This window comes from Rhinopithecus roxellana, chromosome 3 (assembly GCF_007565055.1).
Source record: "Rhinopithecus roxellana isolate Shanxi Qingling chromosome 3, ASM756505v1, whole genome shotgun sequence".
Taxonomy (NCBI): Eukaryota; Metazoa; Chordata; class Mammalia; order Primates; family Cercopithecidae; genus Rhinopithecus; species Rhinopithecus roxellana.
Window position 1 is genome coordinate 58,524,285 of NC_044551.1, and position 21,629 is coordinate 58,545,913.

At 34.2% G+C, this 21,629-nt stretch overlaps 1 protein-coding gene across 2 annotated transcripts in view; it reads right to left on the minus strand.

Annotated features, from left to right (window-relative positions):
- ADAMTS6 (ADAM metallopeptidase with thrombospondin type 1 motif 6) overlaps window positions 1–21,629 on the minus strand; it is a 337,576-nt gene that overhangs the window by 163,774 nt on the left and 152,173 nt on the right. For both annotated transcript variants that reach the window (XM_030927871.1, XM_010368281.2), the window contains 2 exons: window positions 14,192–14,235; window positions 9,507–9,612 (listed from right to left, as the gene is read on the minus strand). In XM_030927871.1, the coding sequence (XP_030783731.1) occupies window positions 9,507–9,612; window positions 14,192–14,235 (150 nt within the window). The remainder of the gene's footprint in view (window positions 1–9,506; window positions 9,613–14,191; window positions 14,236–21,629) is intronic.

Here is a 21,629-nt window from a genome sequence, read left to right on the forward strand (position 1 = left end):
TCATTATGTTAAGTGAAATAAGTCAGGCACAGAGAGACAAACTGCATGTTTTCAATTATTTGTGGGAGCTAAAACTCAAAACAACTGAACTTACGGACATAGAGAGTAGAAGGATGGTTGCCAGAGGCTGGTAAGGTAGTTGGGGAGGGTGGGGAATGCGGGTAGGCTGGTTAATGGGTACCAAAAAAATAGAATGAACAAAACCTACTACCTGATAGCACGGCAGGGTGGCTATAATGAATAATAATTTAATTTTACATTTTAAAATAACTAAAATAATTGGATTATTTGTAACACAAAGGATAAATGCTTGAGGAGTTGGATACCAAAATTCTCCATGATGTGATTATTACGCATTGCACACCTGTATCAAAACACCTCATATATCGCATAAATATATATATCAACTATGTAAACACAAAAATTAAAAATTAAAAATAAGAGTGTGAGACACATTCACCAAGATAGAACATATGATAGACCATGAGGCTTTTAATCTACAAGCCACAAGCCTTGTAAATCTTTTAATTTAACACCATTTAATCTTTCAATATTAGAAAGATTAAAATAAGAGTATATTATCTAATCACAATCCAAGAAGAAATAACACACAAACAATTTTTAACTGAATGAAAATAAAAATATAGTATAATAAAATTTGTGAAATGCTGGTAAAGGAGGGCCTACAAAGAAATTTATAGCTGTTAAGTGCTAATTTTATGAAAGAAGAGAGGTCCAAAATCAATTATTCAAACTTCTATCTTAAAAATGTTTTTAAATAAAGGACAAATTAAATCCAAAGTAAGAACTAGGAAGAAAATAATAAGGAGTAGACAATGAAACAGAAAATGAGCAAACAGGCCAGGTGTGGTGGCTGGAGCCTGTAATCCCAGCACTTTGGGAGGCTGACGTGGAAGGACTGCTTAAGCTCAGGGGTTGGAGACTAGCCTGGGCACCATGGTGAAACCTCACATCTACCTAATAATAATAATAATAATTATTATTATTATATATATATATATATATGCAAAAATACAAGAAAACAAAAATTAGGTGGGTTTGGTGGCACAAGGCTGCAGTGAGTCAAGATTGTGCCACTGCACTCCAGCCTGGGTGACGGAGCAAGACTCTGTCTCAAAAATGAAAAAAAAAGGAAGGAAGGAAGGAAGGAGGGAGGGAGGGAGGGAGGGAAGGAAGGAAGGAAGGAAGGAAGGAAGGAAGGAAGGAAGGAAGGAAGGAAGGAAGGAAGGAAGGAAGGAAGGAAGGAAATGAGCAAACGATAGAGAATATCAATGAAACCAAAAGGTTTTTTTGTTTGTTTGTTTTCTGAGGAGTTTCACTCTTGTTGCCCAGGATGGAGTGCAATGTTATGATCTCGGCTCACTGCAACCTCTGCCTCCCGGGTTCAAGTGATTCTTCTGCCTCAGCCTCCCGAGTAGCTGGGATTACAGGCATGTGCCACCACACCTGGCTTATTTTGTACTTTTAGTAGAGACGGGGTTTCTCCATGTTGGTCAGGCTGGTCTCGAACTCCCGACCTCAGGTGATCCACCCACCTCAGTCTCCAAAAGTGCAGGGATTACAGGTGTAAGCCATTGCGCCAGGCCACCAAAAGATGTTTTTTAAAAAGAGAACAATAAAATCAATAAACCTATAGGTAGACTGATCAAGAAAAAGGGGAGAAAACACAAATTGTACATATCAGGAATAAATGAGGGAATATAATTACTTACAGGCATTAAACAGTAAAAGCATATCACAAATGTTAATAAATTTGGCAATTCAGCTGAAATTGAGTAATACTGGAAAGACATAATTACAAAATAAGGACTCAGAAGATTTAGAAAATGTTATCCTATATCTAACAAGGAAATTAAATTTTTAATTAAAAATCTTCTCACAATAAAAATTCTAGGCTCTGATGACATCATTGATGAATTCTAAAAGCATTTAAAGAAAAAATAACATTAAATATACAAACTATTCCAAAAAATAGAAAACTTAAACCATTTTATTTTATTCTCTCTCTCTCTTCTTTTTTTTACTTTTATTTTAAGTTCAAGGGTGCAAGTGCAGGTTTGTTACATAGGTAAATTTGTGTCATGGGGGTCTATTATATAGGTTTTTTCCCTAATATATCCAGGTATTAAGCCTAGTACACATTAGTTGTCTTCCCACCCTCTACCCTCCAAAAGGCCCCAGTGTCTGTTGTCCCCCTTTATGTGTCCATGTGTTCTCATAATTTAGCTCCCACTTATAAATGAGAACATGCAGTATTTGCTTTTCTGTTCCTATGTTAATTTGCTGAGAATAATGGCCTCCAGGTCTATCCAAGCCCCTGCAAAGGACATGATCTCATTCTTTTTTTATGGCTGCATAGTATTCCATGGCGCACATGTACCACATTTCCTTTTTTTTTTTTTTTTTTTTTTTTTTAGACAGAGTCTTGCTCTGTCGCCCGGGCTGGAGTGCAGTGGCCAGATCTCAGCTCACTGCAAGCTCCGCCTCCAGGTTTTACGCCATTCTCCTGCCTCAGCCTCCGGAGTAGCTGGGACTACAGGCGCCCGCCACCTCGCCTGGCTAGTTTTTTGTATTTTTAGTAGAGATGGGGTTTCACCGTGTTAGCTAGGATGGTCTCGATCTCCTGACCTCGTGATCCACCCGTCTCGGCCTCCCAAAGTGCTGGGATTACAGGCTTGAGCCACCGCACCCGGCAAAACATTTCTTTTTTTTTTTTTTTTTTTTTTTTTTTTGAGACAGAGTCTCGCTCTGTCGCCCAGGCTGGAGTGTAGTGGCCGGATCCTGGCTCACTGCAAGCTCCGTCTCCAGGGTTCACGCCATTCTCCTGCCTCAGCCTCCCGAGTAGCTGGGACTACAGGCGCCTGCCACCTCGCCCTGCTAGTTTTTTTGTATTTTTTTTTAGTAGAGACGGGGTTTCACCATGTTAGCCAGGATGGTCTCGATCTTCTGACCTCGTGATCCACCCGTCTTGGCCTCCCAAAGTGCTGGGATTACAGGCTTGAGCCACTGCGCCCGGCCCATGTACCACATTTTCTTTATCCAGTCTGTTATCGATGGTCATTTAGGTTGACTTCATGTCTTTGCTATTGTGCATAGGGTTGCAATGAACATACATGTGCATTTGTCTTTGAAATGGAGTGATTTATATTCCTTTGGGTATATACCTAGTAATGGGAACGCTGGGTTGAATGGTATTTCTGTCTTTAGATCTTTGAGGAATGGCCACACTGTCTTACACAATGGTTGAACTAATTTACACTCTCACCAACAGTATATAAGCATTCCTTTTTCTCCACAGCCTCACCAGCATCTGTTAATTTTGACTTTTTAACAACAGCCATTCTGACTGGTTTGAGATGGTATTTCATTGTGGTTTTGATTTGGATTTCTCTAATTATCAGTGATGTTGAGCTTTTATATATATATATATGTATGTATGAATGTCCTTGTTTGAAGTGTGTGTTCATGTCCTTTGCCCACTTTTTAATGGTTTTTCTTGTAAATTTGTTTAAGTTCCTTATATATGCTGTATATTAGAGCTTTGTCAGATGCATAGTCTGAAAAAAATTTTTTCCATTCTGTACACAGTCTGTTTGCTCTGTTGGTAGTTTCTTTTGCTGTACGGAAGTTCTTTAGTTTAATTAAATCCCATTAGTCCCATTACCTTTTTTTTTTTTTTTTTTTTTTTTGTAGAGATATTTCACCTCCCTAGTTAGCTGTATTCCTAGGTATTTTATTCATTTTGGGGCAATTGTGAATGAAAGTTCATTCCTGATTTGGCTCTTGGCTTAACTATTGTTGGTCTATAGGAATGTTAGTGATTTTTACACATTGATTTTGTATCCTGAGTTTGCTGAAGTTGTTTATCAGCTTAAGAAACGTTTGGGCTGAGATGATGGGGTTTTCTAGATATAGGATCATGTCATCTGCAAACAGGGAGTAGTTTGACTTCCTCTCTTCCTATTCGAATGCCCTTTCTTTCTTTCTCTTGCCTGATTGCCCTGGCCAGAAATTCCAATACTACGCTGAGCCCGAGTGGTGAGAGAGGGCACTTTTGTCTTATGCCAGTTTTCATGGGGAATGCTTCTAGCTTTAGCCCATTCAGTATAACGTTGGCTGTGACTTAACCCATTTTATAAGACAAACTTTATTCTGATACCAAAACTAGACAAAGGCATTAAAATAAAAGTACAAACCAACCAACTTTTTAACGCAAATTGTGCTGAAGTTACTGGATATTCGTATGGAAAAAAGATGAACCTCAACCCGTACCTCCTACTATACATAAAAATTAACTCAAAATGGATTATAGATCTAAATATAAAAGCTAGAAGTATAAATCTTCTACAGGAAAATATCCTCACAATCTTGAAATACACAAAGCTTTCTTAGGATACAAAAAGCACAAACCACAGAAGAAAAATTTTAAGTTAGACTTCATCAAAATTTTAAATTTCTGCTTTTCATAAGGTGACACAATTTAAAAAGTAAACAGGAAGCAACAGATGAGGAGAAAATATGATACACACACAAATATAAACTATACATGTTTTATGTTATATATTATGGATGAATATATGTTATATGTTATATATATTATATATTTTAGATAAAAGTCTTCATCCTATTTATGTGTGTATATATACACACATAATACACATATAAATAGGATGAAGACTTTTATCCATAATACAGCTCAATAAGAAGAAAACGACCCATTTTTTTAAAGTGGGAAAAGGATTTGAACAGACACTTCAAAGATATATGAGTGATATATATGAAGCACATGAAAATTGCTCACCATCACTAACATCATTAAACTAACACCATGCTACCAACAGTATCACCCAAGAGAAATGAAAGCTTACAAAATCAGTACAAATAGTTATGAACAGATCTGCATAATAATTCTATTCATAATAGCACAAAACTAAAAACAACCAGAAAAGTGATATGTGATATGGATTACTATTCAGAAAAAAGTGAACTACTGATATACACAACAACATGGATGGCTCTCCAAAAACCTTACGCTCAGGGTAAAAACCTAGACACAAAAGAGTACCCATTGAGTAATTCCACTTATATGAAATGATAGAAAAGCAAGCCTAATCTATAGTGATAAAAAGGAGATCCACGGTTGTCTGGGGATGAAGGAGTGGGGAAGAGGGTAGAAATTAATTGTAAAGGGGACTTTTTCAGATAATAGAAATGTTCATATCTTGACTGTGGTGGTGGGACATGGTTATACAACTTTGCCAAAGCTCAATGAACCATAAATAGAATGGGTGCATTTTTAATGTATGTAAGTTATACCTAAATAATGTTTTAAAATGTACTTATGGGAAAACAAACTATTCTAGAAAATATTTCCTAATTCATTTTATAAAACTAACATTAAAACTCATCTCCTAACTAATCTACAGAGAGAATTCCTATGGTTAAGACAAAATACTGATATTTACTTCCTAAAGCAAGACCAATATATCCCTACAGCTTTCAATACAGGTTTCTTTTTCTTTTTTCTTTCTTTCTTTCTTTTTTTTTTTTTTAACAGAGTCTTGGCCTGTCACCCAGAATGGAGTGTGGTGGCATGATCATGATCACGGTTCACTGCAGCCTTGATCTTCTGGGCTCATCCATCCTCCCACCTCAGCCTCTCGAGTAGCTGGGACTACAGATGCATGCCACCACACCTGGCTGATTTTTGTATTTTTTGTAGGGACAGGGTTTGGCCATGTTGCCCAGGCTGGTCAAGCAATCCTCCACCTTGGCCTCTCAAAGTGCTGGGATTACAGGCATGAGCCACAGTGTCTGACTACAAATTGTAATACTTTAAAGATTCTCTCAATATTAAAGTTCACTCAATCATGATTAATAAATGAGTTAAGTCACACCTAAACAATGTATGATCTTAGAACTCATTTTGTGGAAAAAATCAGACATATACAATAGTAGAAACTGTGGCATAATGAACTTCCATAAACACATCATCAAGATAATAAAATTCAAGATGTTGCTATTCTTGTTTTGTCTTTCTTTTTTTCCTTTCTTTTAAAAGAAAATCCTGGACATCATGTCACTTCAGTCTCACATACTTCAGTATGCATTCATAACCAAAAAATGAGTATTTTTAAGATCCCTTATTAAGATTATTTGTTTTTGTACAGTTTAGATACACTAGTTAGCTTTCTCAATATACTAGATGTCTGGCTGCATTCTTGCCACCCCTCTTTGACATCATAATCTTTTCAACTTATAAAATTCATGGCAACTACATAATTAATTTTTTAAATCTTTCAAAGAACATTCTTTCCTATAAGGTTTCATTAAGTGCCTTTGGCTTATAGTCTATATTAAACCTAGACATGCCATTTAAATATAGTAAAAAAAACCCCACAATTTTTCATTTGACAACGAAACTAATTTCTTGTTTTCACAAAAGGATGGAGAGGATGGAGAGAAATAAAAGTGGTCACTAAGGCTTAGCCAAAGAAAATGTTATCTCACAGCTATTTTAAATAGATATTATATCCCTGCACAAGTATACACTGTGTGCAAAATCATATTCTACACAATTTAAAGAAAGGGAGAAAATATTCACACAGTCTAGTTACTCAGTAGGGGCTCTTCTCAGTAATTTATGGTCAAATATTATTCACTGTAATGAATCTGCCGATATCATCACATCACTTAACATCCATTCTCGTAAAGGATACGAGTCACAAAAAATCAGTATACTTCATCTGAAAACATATTTGATATATTTACTATGGCTACTGCTTTGGTTCAGGAAAAATAGAGATCACTGTATTTTAATGATGACAAGAATTGTGCCAGAGTTGACCTGCTAAGTTCCTGAAGGCTAAACCCTAAGATCTTAAAAGAAAGTAAAGGGATCTTCACATATGAAACAGATTTTCCCTAACTGACCAAATAATAATTTGACATATTGAAAAAAATAGTATGTTGATATAGTTTAGATGTTTGTTCCCTCTAAATCTCATATTGAAATGTGATCCCAAATACTGGAGGTGGGGCCTGGTGGGAGGTATTTGGGTCATGGGGGCAGATCCCTCATAATTGGCTTGGTGCCTTCCTGGGGGGGAATGAATGAATTCTTGCTCTATGAGTTCACATGACAGCTGGTTGTTTAAAAGAGCACAGCATCTCCCTTGCTGCCTCTCTTGCCATGTAGTGCACTGGCTCCTGCTTTGCCTTCCACCATGAGTGGAAGCTTCCTGAGTCCCTCACTAGAAGTAGATGCTGGCATTATGCTTCTCATACAGCCTGCAGAACTGTGAGTCAAATAAACCGCTTTTTTAAATGAGTTATTCAGGCTTAGGTATTCCTTTAGAGCAACACAAAACAGACAATAGATGCTAAACACATCTGCCCAGTTGTCTGGGGAAGGGGGATAGTAACATGGTGATAAACTGGACATGGTGAAAAAGCTATCTTTTTTTTTTTTTTTTTTTTTTTTTGTCTGTCAAACAACATTTTTAAATGGAAGCATTTTTCTGGCTCTCAATCCAAGGATTTTGTGGATTTTTTTCCCCATTTTTAACACTCATACTTTCAAACAAGAGTTAACTATGAAACAAAGTTACTCCAAGCTACATAAAACTTCAGAGGTATATTCTATTTCTCTTTCACAGTTTTTCTACATAAGGTACAAGCCATTCATTGTAGGAAGAATTGAAAGGATTTATCTATAAGGCCAACAACAACAACAACAAAATCTAGGAATCCTGGGAAGTTGCCCAATCAGAATCTTTATAAAAGAAAGATAAACCCTCACCTCAGCTATTTAAGTATGTACATACAAGAAAGGAACATGAAATGTGTGTGTTGACATTGACTAACTTGTGACTACATAATAGTGTTTCACATACACAAGTTTTCACTCACTGTATGTTACTTTTCCTAACCTTCCAATTTAACTGAATCTAACAGAACCTATTAAATTCAGTTTGACTGCATAGGAGTATGAGAGTCATTAATTAGCCAGATTTTTAAGTGAATTAAAGATAAACTGCTTGGTTAAGAGGGCTTTTTCCTTTTATTCACCTGATGTTTATTACAATGGAAAGTAGAACATCAATATTTTTCAGTCTTCATTAAGAGTATAATACTGACTTTTCCTGTGTCTGAATCAAGCCAGGGTTGAAACTTACTGTTTATTTAAATTTACACCTAAATCAATATCAATTTGATAAAATTTGATTGCACTTTTGAAATAATGCAGCCAACTGACCCAATTTTACTCTCCAACAACAACAACAAAAGCTGAACTACAGATTTACCTCAGGAATTACCTCTGAGGCAAGTATATAATAAACATTGATTTTTTTTTTTTAAGAATTTTTAAAAGTTTAATGGAAGAATTGGCATTTTAGATGGGTCTTGAATGTTGGTTAAAAACATTGATTTTTATTTGTTCTTTTTCCCCTAGCTATGTCGCCACCAAAAAAGTAGATTATAAAACTTAAATTATAAATACGTCAGGAGTTCTTGCAAGTAAGCTGCTTATTTTAGCTAAAAACGCTGGACTAACATTTTAAAGTTTTCTCTCATTTTTTTTTAGCAGATACAATTAGTCATTTGCTAAATGTTAACTGTTTCTGTTTTAGAAGAGCTTCCCTGCTTAAAAAAAAAATCCCGTTAGTAAATTGGAAGCTCTTTTGTTTAGTTTTTACCTTTATAAGAGCACCAGAATCAGCTTAAAAATTGACTAATTGAGGCAAGTCATCTTTCAGTCAAATTTCAACACAAATGTTGAAATTTTTTTAAAAAGTATTATCAAGCTTCTCTCCTTCCACATGAACAGGCTTTCATATTACTACTGCCTGTTGTTTAAAATTTTTAAATGGTATTTTTTAACATGGGTCGGGGGCAGGGTGCATAAGATAGTTTTTCCTTTGGCACAGGTTCACTTAAAACAAACATTAAAACCTTCAGGTTCTCCTAGGAAGAAAGGAGGATGGTATCGTGTACTTCTTGCAGGTTTTTTTTTTCAATGACATACAAACGCACCTGAAAATACAAGTTACATAGCAATGTCTGCACAAACTTTATGCCTGGAAAAGGGATGCTGACAGCTGTATGAAGAGTGAAAACTAAAACTACATTTTATGGTAGTGGTGTCAATGATTTTAAAATATATATGCATTGTCACTTGAGGAAAAGAAAGATCATTTAAACAACTGGACTTTATAAGGAAACACGTATCGAGGAGACTGAACAAAAACTTAAACGTGGCGCATTCACCACTGAGGACACTACTCATTGAATAACAAAGATGATCTAACAGGTCTCCAGTTCTTAAGATGATTTATCCCAATACTCAAAATAATAACATCCTCTATTGGAATCAGACAAAAAGGCAGTAAAATAAGGTTCAGCACAGCCTTTCCACACAGTAGTTACAAGTTGCTCAAGAGCGGAGTTCTAAAATTTATTTTGATTTTCTTAAACTCACTCACTTGTGACCAATCTCATGTGCAATGGTAAAAGCTGAACCCAGGCCAATGTCTTCATTAATGCTGCAGCTCCTTTCAGGCTCACACATTCCAGCCACAGAGGCCAAGCCTGAATAAACAGAAAGAGACACAAAGGGTCAAGCCAAGGTGTTTCAGTCTTTAAAAGCCCATACTTACAAATGCCTGGATTCTTTTTAATAACCTCCATGCACAGAAGGAGCCGTTGGCAAAAGGTTAACTTTCTAGTCATTTGCAAAATCACTGGGGGGAATTTCACTTTGCCGGCTAGACATTAATATTTTTTGAACTGCAGTCAGTGCTGGAAAATGTCTAGACTAGGGGTTAGATTTATAAATTTTACTTCTGGTAACTTGGGACCACCTAGTAACTTGAGCCAGAAGAGGGAATTCAAGAAAGCATTTCTATTTTAACATTCTTCAGGCTGTAGAAAGCAAAATATATCCACATTATTTTTCTAAAGAGATCTGTTTAAGTTTAGTGGGTTCATAAAAATATACAAGTAACTTTCTAGTTACCAAAAAAAGGGGGAATCCCAAATGATTTTTTAAGTGATATTTTTATTAAAAATAAAATGAATGATTCAAAAGATGGAAAGGAGAACTATTAAAGATGGGAGGTTTTTGCATATTTTTTTAATCATCTGAAATTAATCCTGACAGTGATGCAACAATTTCTTTTAGTATATTAATGGGAGGAAAGTCATTCACACATTCAGTGTCACTTTTCCTCTCTCCTATTCCCTATTTCAATGCATTACAGTTTTACTAATAAAGCAAATACTATGGTGTTAATTCGCTGATTCCAGTGAAATGTTATGTTACTCAAGGTATTCTCCCCTTGGGGATTTTAGTATGTAAAAGTTTTAATATTTACTTTCAAATGAATATCATGCTGTGTGAAATACTACAGAACTTTAACACAGTGCTTAAAAAAAGAATTTTTGTGCAAAAGCAGAAATGTCATCTCTTATAAGGAAACAGATGCCAAATCATACTTCATGCACATAGAAACAAAAAGTTATTTCGAAGAAGTTGAAGGAGAAGTAGGAAAAAACATTTTTTATGGTCAGTAGTCTACTATCGTCACCCAAACATTAATAATTACTTTCCCACCAAAAGTGATTTCAATTCAATTCAATGAATATTTATTGAATGCAATAAGCAATGTTCTGTGCTAGGTATAATTTCCCAGCTGTACTAATTAGAAACAATAAATGATATATAATCCATAATTTTACTGACGAGAAAGCTCTAGAAGTTGTGTTTCTCTGTATTTTCTAATATAAGTATCAACAGCTACATTGGAACAGAGATGAGATTAATGCTGGATTTGCTAATAGATTGTTTGCCTTTCCTACTGTTTTATGTGAGAGAGGCAGGAGTTGGGGAGGGAGGTGATTTCTGCCTCACAGAGTTATAAATACTGGTGATACCCCTGGGCTGCCCTTCCATTCATTAGAGGTATTGGGACCTAAAACAGAGAATGTAAAAAGTGGAGCAGAATAACTTACTTTTTTTTGTTTCATTTAATTTTTGGTTAATATTTAATATTTGTTTAAATATTTTAATGAATGTCATTTTCAATCTCCACTGAGAGAAAGAGAGAGACACACATAGTGAATTTTACTTTTATTTTAAGAAAAATAAAATGAGAAGTAGAATAGGAAAGTACCTGAAATCTTTTTAAAAATTGCATTATATTATCTGGCTTTAAGTTATTTGGTTCAATGTGGCCTATTATATGGGAAGAACAAAGCCACTCTGAATACTGTTTCTGTTTTGAGTTTTATGAAATGTATGTTTTTTCAAAAGAAAAGCAGAATTACTAAGAATAATTATTGTTAAATTAATGTTTCTTACATTTCCCAAAATCTATTATTCCATGGGTTAGCTTTTGGGTTTTGTTGTTGTTGTGTCGTTTTTTTGGTATGTGCCATGTGGCTGTATTTTCAATTGAGAATTTTCAGTGACTCCTCAAGGTGTATTTACAAGCACAGGTTTACTTCTGCCATCTTATATAAAATTGTTATCTCTGCTAAAACAACAACTTCAGAAAGAATATACTTGGAAAATTCCTACTCATTGAAATATAAAGCTAAATCTCAACTAAAATGGAAGTATTTTAAATGCTAATGTATTTTCACAACCCCCCACAATGTTCTGTATACCTATAAAATTGAGACTTGTCAAAATTCTTATGTATGATTGTGTTAATGGCGATTTGATTACTATTTGGGTCATTTAGGTTTCCTCAGCTTGATGGCCACAGTTTGCACCCTTAAGCCTACTTAGCCATGTTACAATTGGTCATCAGAATTATTAAGCAAGATACTATGGAAAAATCAGTATAAAAGCCAATATGAAAGTGACTAGAATACAAGTCAAAAAGTAATCTGCTCAATTCTCTACTGATAATATATTTTCCATAGAAGAAGTTAAAACGTGTGTGTGTGTAATATATATACATATATATACAGCTCATTCCGTTTTAACAAGAAGTAGTATGAAAACAATATACAAGTTTATAATTTGAAAAATAACTTATAATGAGCTTGAAAGTGCATTGATACATACCTATTAATGCACTGATTCTATAAATTAATAAGCTATCAAAGTTAGAACACATTATTTTCAGAAAAATAAAATAAGTAGAATAGGAAAACACCTCAAATCTTTGCCAATAATGACAAAGTACTAGGCAGTATCAAAATACTTTATATCTCAAAATAAAAGTAAAAATCACTGTGTGTGTGTGTTACTAATGTCATTAGGTTGGTGCGAAGTAAATTGCACCAACCTCATACAACAAAGAGCATATCTCGATGTAAATAATCTACCTTCAAAAAGCAGAATATATATATATATATGGAGAGTGAGGGTATATATATAGGGAGAGTGAGGTTATATATATAGATATACATATAGTGAGGGTATATATATAGATATACATACAGTGAGGGTATATATATAGATATATCTATATATAGAGAGATATATATAGGGAGAGTGAGGGTATATATATAGAGAGAGAATGTGTGTGTATATGTACAAATGTGTATATGTGTGTATATACACATTTCTTCAAATACAGATATATTAGAAAAATACTAGCTCTGGCTGATATGTGCACCTGATTTGAGGTCTACTGTCTATTATATCTAAAGTTTAAAAGTGTAGGCAATTTCTACATTTATAATACCAGTTCATTTTTATACTACCTCTTTACTAAATATATCTACATTTTTTTCCTTAAATAACTTTAACAATGTCCATGTAGCATAAGGGCAGATATTACTCCTACATCATAGATAAGAAAATTGAGGAACAAAGAGCTTAAATACACTGTAAAAGTTAATGTACTGAAACTGTCAAAGCCAGTTGTTAGTTCCCAGTTCAGAGTCCCCTCTGTTGGATTATGTTGGTCTTGTTAGCTTAAAACACTACAAAGTAAATCTTTTTGATGTGAGCTCGCACAGCAAAGAGAACTCTGTCTCCATTATGCTTTTTAACTAGCAAGCTTCTCCATAGTTAATACTCAGCACTGGCTATTTGGGATTTCTTCTTCAGCCATAAATCCTGAGGGAAATGGGTAGGAGAAGCCTGGGAAGTCGGGTAAAATTATCAAGAGAAATTTTAGTTTCTGAAGAGATATTTCACTGAACTTCCCAGGAAGTTGGGTTACACTTTTCCTCCTACATCTACTTTAATTTGCTCTTCCCAAAATGCTTATGAGGTGCATAGGAATCAATTTCATAACTATTCTTTTACAATTAAGAAAACTGAGACTTGTCATAGAGAAACTAGAGAATTCATCTTCAGTTGTTTACCTTCTGAGTCTGTAAAAAGTCTTAAAAAATTTATCAGAGAAAAAGAGCTTCTGTCCTTTAAAATAACTCTAGTTGCTTAATATGTTAGACTACTAGAGAGCTACCCTTTTTGCCCATTTGTATTTGCAGTTAACTATGAAATTATGCTCTGTAACAACGTGTAATTTTTAAAATTCTAGAATACTACAGAAATGCTTTTAAAAAGATAAATGACCCTTTGGGAGCACAAGAAAGATAATCTTGTACCCCTTCTTCACCTGTGGCTATAATATTTTATAAGATTATTTTTTGTTGTTGTTGTTTGCGTAGTATAAAATTTCCAATACTATCTTAACTTATGGGGCTATACTCTTTCCACAAAATTGTACCAAAAGAAGTATTGTTCTTGGTGCATCCTCATTAAGTATCCTTAGTTCTTTTTTTTTTCCTTTCCTTTTCTAGCCTGAAATTTCAAGATGTTGATTGCTTTCATTTGCTCTCACAATCTTGGTATTATAGAAAATACATTACAGAGATGGATTATATGAACATAAGTGATAACCTCAATTTATAATTCTTTAATGATTTTGAATCATATTCTAAGTTAATTTTAATAATCATTCCAGTTTGAATCATTCCATTCAAAAAAGCCAATGAAATTTATATAATATTTATGATAGTAATAAATATTTGTTTCCTAGTAAATGACATATCTGCAAAGGCTGGATGTAACAGATTTTAGGGCTTTCAGATGTACAGAAAGGAAAATGAGCAAATTAATAATAAAGATTAAAGCCATTGGTCCAGAAAGACAATCTGAACCATTCTATCTTTATTAAAAAAAAAAAAAAAAAAAACTTACCCAGTGTTCCACAAGGCTTATTTTTATAAGTGCAGATATCATATCTATGGAGAAAAAAGAGATGAAATTTGTACTCTGATCAAATTTGTAAAATAGTTTTCTATATTCATCATACTTCTCTCCTGAAGTTGTCAGACCACAATTAATGCAATTATGAGCAATCAACTGGAGTGTCGGCATTTTCAGCACTCTACAGTGCTGAGGAACACCACAGGCAGCACTACACTCACAGCCTCTGGCTGCAAGCCAATAGAACACCTGCCAGTAAGAAAGAAAGGTTAAAGCGGATTTTTGTAATTGCAAGTTCCATAAAATCATCTACCATACTGTTTTGAAGCTAGAGTGGGTTGTCTGCAGATTGCTGCTACTTCTGCAAAACGCAAATAGGTGGCTTCTTATTTCCAATCTCTTTTGAACCTGTGGGAATAGGGTTTTGTTACAGACACAGACTGTATTTTATACTTCTGAGCTATAGGCACTATTTGGAGTTGCTTTAACACAGGTTCTTGTTAAAGAAAAAAAGATCATGTAATACAACAGTGGGAATAAAATTGATATTACATATTTCTCCTAATTGTATACCGGCAAATTAGCATGGCTAAAATACAAATATTTTTGGGTGATTTTACAAAAGGCTAAATGAATCTCTCAATAGAAAGCTTCCCTAATGTTGGTCAGATTTATTCTATACCATGCTGCATTATAACTCAATACAAAAGATTGAGCCATAATGTTGCATATTTTAAAAATATTACATTTAGAATCCTGTCAATATTGATATAAACATTTATTTTAAGCATTTTTGGTATATTCTTGTAAACATTTTTAAAACCAAAAGTATTTAAAGTTTCTAAAGTGAGAGTAAAAAATAAATGTAAAAGGCTAAAAATTTTTATTTGCCTCTGTTTTATGCTGGAAGCGGAAAGCTTTTCAGTTAAAAAGTAAAGTTTCACAAACTACAGGGAAATTTCATTTGTAAAAGTTCTCTTTTATTGTATATAAAGATTAGTCAACATTAGTAGGGTAGAAGGTTAGTAAATAATCCCATTCTTACTTATCAATCACCAGACCAAAATGTATTTTCATGGAACAAATATTATAATCAGCCATATCACTGGGTTGTTGAACTCATTAAAATTTCTGGAGATACCCTGGGTCTATCTTTAGAATTTCAAACTCTTCAACCTGCTCATTTTACATTTGAGGAAAGGGATTTTCTTTTCCTCTTGCATAAAATTCTCTTCTGACCATTCACACATTCATCCTCTCTATTTCTTCTTTTGCAATTGGTAAGCCATGGGACTGCAATGCTTGGAACACCCTTGAATGTAAGATACAGAGAGGGTACTAGTGTACTCACCAAAGCACCATAAAGTATATTCTTGGTGTCACAGTCAATTTATCTTACGATCATAGTGTGTTATGCCTATTGTTACATAGCCACAACCCTTTCTAGCTGTCTTCAAGAAAACGTAAAGGAAGACTTTTCATGGTAATGCAGATACAGATGTTTCAATAGAATCTATTTCTAAATCTCCAAGTTCCACAGTGCCCTTCCTAAAACTGGTCTACCAGTTTGCTGAACACTTATCATATGCCCAGATATAGTGCCATATATCTGGGAATAGAAAGATAAATAAGTTACTTTTGGTCTATTTTGGAAAACAAAATACAAGTGATAAATTACAGAGAAATCTGGAAAAAAGATTAAATAAAATAAATGTAAAAATAGTTAGATTTACACTATGCAACCAGTATTTGTTAACGACTATCATGATGATTACTGCCATAACCTACTTAAATACAAAATATAGAAATACAGACAAAACAGTGAATACACATAGAAAACTAGGAAACAGATTCATACAGGACATGCATCTGAAACAGGTCTTAAAGTTTAAGCCAGATTAAAACAAAGAAAAGTAAAAGCATTCCAAGTAGAGAATATTCAAAGGAACAAAGTCTAGAAAGAGTATGGCATACTGAAGAACTATGAGAATTTCAGAGAGACCGAAATATTGAATGTTAAACCAGATTTGTTTTTCTTATAGACAAAAGCAACTTAGAAAATAGTTTGTATAGTAGAAAAGAATTTTTTCAAAGTATGAGTATATATACAGATTGCTTATATATAAATATAAATCTGGAAGGATAACAGTGGGTATCTAAGGGAGAGGTGAGAGAATAGGGAGAATATGCATACATATATAAATTTCTGTACAACCAACTTTAATCAGAAAGTCTTTCAGCTAGGCCTGTCTCTGACGATAAACAAAAGAGAAACTTGATAATTAGCCAATGAATGTCTAATGAATGTTAAAAATGTGTTTTTCATTGCATTGAAGGAAAAAATTAGTGGAGTTCCAGATCTGTAGATTGGCCAAAATATTTCAGAAACATTGCCCCACTTTGCATGAACCCATACAAAAACCCAGCAAGCACTGCAGAATGTACACTTAGATAACACATCTGAGATTTGTCCTGTATGTCCACTCAATGGTTTGGAGTATTAGGGTACCCGATGACAAATATAAGGGTAATAAATTCTGTCCACCAAATATTTTCATATACATATTGAGTGCACTCTTCATGCAAAGTATTGTCAGAGCACCTAAATAACAGAGCTGGAATGTCGTCAAGCTTATAAAATAAGGAATATGAAATATTTGTGCCTTCTTGCTTATTTTACGAATATTTATATTTATAATGGAATTTGATCTAAAACTTCCCTTCATTATAACTGATAACCTTTATCCACCAAATCCTAAGGTTTTGCCTGAACATACTAGCTTAGGACAGTTTGCAACAATAAAAATTCCAGATTGATAAATGGAAGACATGACAAGGTAATAAAAAAATAATTTATATGTGGCTTTATCTACCATGATACCTACTTCTAACAGATTTATCTTCTTTAGGCCATTCCTATAATTGCCTTTCCTTAATATGTACCATGGAATAGTAGAAACAGACTGTGGGCAGAAGAAAGACTTCAGTCATGGATTTAAAAATTACACCATCTTATCCATGAATTATATAACATAGAATCAAGTTGTATTTATATTATAAAATGGGAATAATAAATCTGAAACATTAAAGTTTCTATTGAAGGTAATCTTATTCAACTATATTGAATTTCTATTCAAATATAGAATTGATGAATACAAATATTTTTTCATACTTTGTGTATACTTGCTCAATATCGTGTTACCTACACGTAACAAAATGTTCAGCAGAAGTGCAAGGTAATCATTTGAAATATTTTTTAAAACTCAAAATTACTTTTAGTCTATTATTTACATATTTTATAAACTTACTATTATCTCATATTTTACCTTTTTCAATTTCTTTTCTGTGGGATACTTCTTATTCTATTCATTCTCTTATCCCTATTTTCCTTCTTCTTCATGTATAAATTCCTGATTCCTTTCCCACAAACTATTTTCTGTGCTGTCAGCTCCATATTGCTTACAAATGTAAAAAATCTTGAGAAATCATTTAATTCAAGCTGTACTACACTTAAGTCATTGTCTCTTAAAGTAGGCCAAATATGAACCAGCTTATTTCAGTTCCTCGATATAACTCTCAGTTGTCTCCCATCTTATCTTTAAATAGCATTTTTAAATTTTATGCCATAATAATAATCTTCACTAACTTCACACCCTCTTTCTTTCTTTTACCTAACTTTCTCATTTTTACTTTGCATCACATTCACTCTACATCCCATCAACTCTCTGCCATACTGTAGGTTTGCCTTATTTTCCTCCAGATCTGAACCACTTCAGGAAAAATTACAAAGAAAAATAATGCAAGGAGTCTGGCTTTATCCCACATATATAATTGGTATACTTTTAGGACTTTTATTGCAGCAGTACAAATTGAAGAAAAAGAAGATTGAGGAAAAGGAATTCTGATTGCTTACTCTCAACACCCTTTACAAAAATCAGTCGCTACTAAATCCTTACCAACCCACAGATGGCAGGAGCCCCCAAACTTGGGCCTGTGATCTTATCTTCAGACTAGGCTAAGAAGTACACCGGAATGCTAAGAAGTAAAAGAAAAGCTGAAATAAAATTGGAAAATGTCCATTATTCTGAATTTGGATAGAAAAATAGCATCTTATCCCTATGGTACTTTTTTGGTTTTCTTTTCGTGAAAGTGTAATAAAGGCTTCAGGTCAGATGAAAAAGAATTAAGAAAGATAGTCATAGGGAATCTACATAAAGCCCAGTACTTTAGGGAAATTAGGGTTCCACTTTTGAGTAAGCAGATGAACGTATATGTTGTCATTCTTTTATCCTAAATTCATAATGAGGTTGGACAACTGAGCAAGATCAAAACTAGAGAATTTGGTTGAGACTGTAACATTGGTATACTTTTCGGGTATGGATACTTTCAACTCTTTAATTTTCTGGTCACTTTTGCCTAGGCATGGCTATCAGAGAAACAGACCAAAACACATGATTAAGTTGCATTTTAAGATCTCCAAAATATAGCATTATCTTCCACCACCAGCAGACATGCTTCCAGGGCAGCCAAGCAGCCCTTTGCCTGAATCCTAAGCCTAAAAAGCAGCCCCATGGACTGCCCCTGAAAGACACGCACTCCCAGCCAGCCAAGCAGCTGTGTGCCTGGGCCCAGAGCCAGGACTACAGCCCCATGGGCCACCTGCAGCAGACACCCACCCACCCAGGCCAGCCAAGAAGTCATGTGACCACATCCCAGGCCTAAGAAACAGCCATGTGGGCCAACCCTGGCAAACATGCCCCTAAGCTAACCAAGGAGCTATGCAGCTGTGTCCTACGCAAGATAAACAGCCTGTAGTCTGCCCCCAGCAGACATGCCACCAGGCCAGCTGAACATCCTTATGCCTGCGTCACAGGCCTGAGAAATAGCCCTGTAGGCCAACCCTGGCAGACACATCCCCATGCCAGCCAAGCAGCTGCGCACTCATGTCCTGGACCTGAGAAATAGCCCTCCAGGCCACTCTTGGCAGGCACACCCCCAGGCTGTCTAAGTAACTGCATGCCTGTGTTTCCAATCAGAGTAACAGCACGATGGCCCTAAACCTAGTGAGTCAGACCGCAAGCTAGCCAACCCACCATGTGAACACATTTCTGACCTGAGAAATAGCCCAGCAAGCCCACCCCTGGCAAAGCTATGCCACCATCAAAGCAAATTCTCTCAGCCTAGGTTACTGAGAAATTCACAAATACCACTAATGTGAATTACAGCTTTAGAAACTACACACAGACAATACTACTGTGTCTATCTAGAACCAAGGCCAACAGACCCCACCAAACTGACACCCCAAGATCTACTTATATGGATTAATCTTTCCCTATGAAACCTACTCCATAAAATTAGAAGAGGTAGCTTTTCTACTAGCTGCATAGAAATCAATATGGGAACATGTCAATCATAAAAAAAGGAAAAAAAAATGTAACCCACAAAGAAAAACAATAATTCTTCAGTAACAGAAACCAAATCATAAGGAAATATATGACATGCCAGAAAAAGAATTAAAAAAAAAAATCTTAAGGAAAGTGAGATATAATATAGACAATTTAATGAAATCAGAACAATTAATGATTTGAATGAGAAGTTCAATAGAGATAAATATCAAATAAAAAATAGAAGAAAAGAGAAATACTAGAACAGAAGAATTAAATGAAGGAAATAAATACAATCAAGAGTTCAGCAACAGACTAGATCAAGCAGAAGAAAGAACTTCCAAACAAAAAGACAGGTATTTTGAAATAACACAGGCAGAAAAAGTAAAGAAAGAGAAAAGAATAAAAAAGAATGAAGAAAGCCTATAGGATTTATGAAACACCAATAAGTTAACAAAAGTTTGTATTATGAGCTTTCAGAAGGAGAAAAGAAGGAAAAAAGTAAGGAAACCATATTTTATGAAATAATAACAGAAAACTCCCAAAGACTTGGGAAAGAGATGGACTTCCAAAGTCTTAGGAGAGAGTGTAGAAAGCTCAAATAACTCTAAATGGATTTACTCCAAACAAGTCCTTTCCAAGGCACATATAGTCAAATTGTCAAAAGTCAAAGCAAAGAATTTTTAAAGCAACAAGAGAAAAGTGTCAAGTCATATATAAACAAATCACCATTAGACTAACAGCTAATTTCTCTGCAGAAACCTTACAGACCAGGAGACAATAAGGTGTATTTAAAGCACTGAAAGAAAAAAACTATGCCACCAAAGATTATTATACCCAGTAAAGCTATTCTTCAGAAATTAAAAAAAAAAAAAATTATTTCACAGACAAGCAAAAACTAAGGAACTTTTGTAACACTAGCCTAGCCTTACGAGACATGCTCAGGGAAGTCTCACATCTGGAAATCAAAAAATAATAACCACCATCATGAAAACATGTAGAATTATAAAATTCACTGGTTAAGTAAATACACAAAGAATAAAGAGAAAGGAATCAAACCTCAGTACTACAGAAAACCACCCAATGCCAAAGTAAACAATAAGAGAGGAAGGAAGGAGGAAATGATAAACAAAATAACTGGAAAACAATCAATAAAATGACAGGAATAAATTCTTATCTCTTAATAGTAACCTAGAATGTAAATGGATTAAATTCCCCATTTAAAAGATATAAATTGACTAAATAAGATTTTATTTTTTTTTAAAAAAAAGGACCCAATATAATTTGTCTGCAAGAAACACATCTCACCTGTAAAGATGCATAGAGACTGAAAGTGAAGGGATAAAAACAGGCATTCCATGCAAACAGAAACCAAAAGAGAGCAGGTATACCTTTATTTATATCAGATAAACTTGAAATTAAAAGCTGTAAAAATAGACAAAATAATATTTAATAAATAATAAAGGGATCAATTCAGCAAGGGAATATAACAATCGTAAATATATATGCACCCTACACAGGAACACCCAGATATATAAAGCAAATATTATCAGATCTAAAGAGAGAGATAGGCTGCAATAATATGTCACTCTCAGCATTGGACAGATCATCTAGACAGAAAATCAACAAAGAAACATCAGATGTTCAAGAAGAACATCCAAAACTATACAAATGTATGAAATTAAACAAAATGCTCCTGAATGACCAATGGGTGAAGGAAGAAATTAAGAATAAAATTTAAAAATTCCTTGAAACAAATAAAAATAGAAACACAACATACCAAAACCTATAGGACATAGCAAAAGCAATATAAGAGGAAAGCTTATAGCAATAAATGCATAAATCAAAAAACTAGAATGATTTCAAATAAACAACTTAACAATTAATCTCAAGAAATTAGAAAAATAAGAAAAACCCAAACCCCAAATTAGTAGAAGAAATAATGTAATCAGAGCAACAATAAATGAAAATGAAACTAAAAAATATGAGATCGATAAAACAAAAAAGTGGTTTTTTGAAAAGATAACGAAAACTGACAAACCATT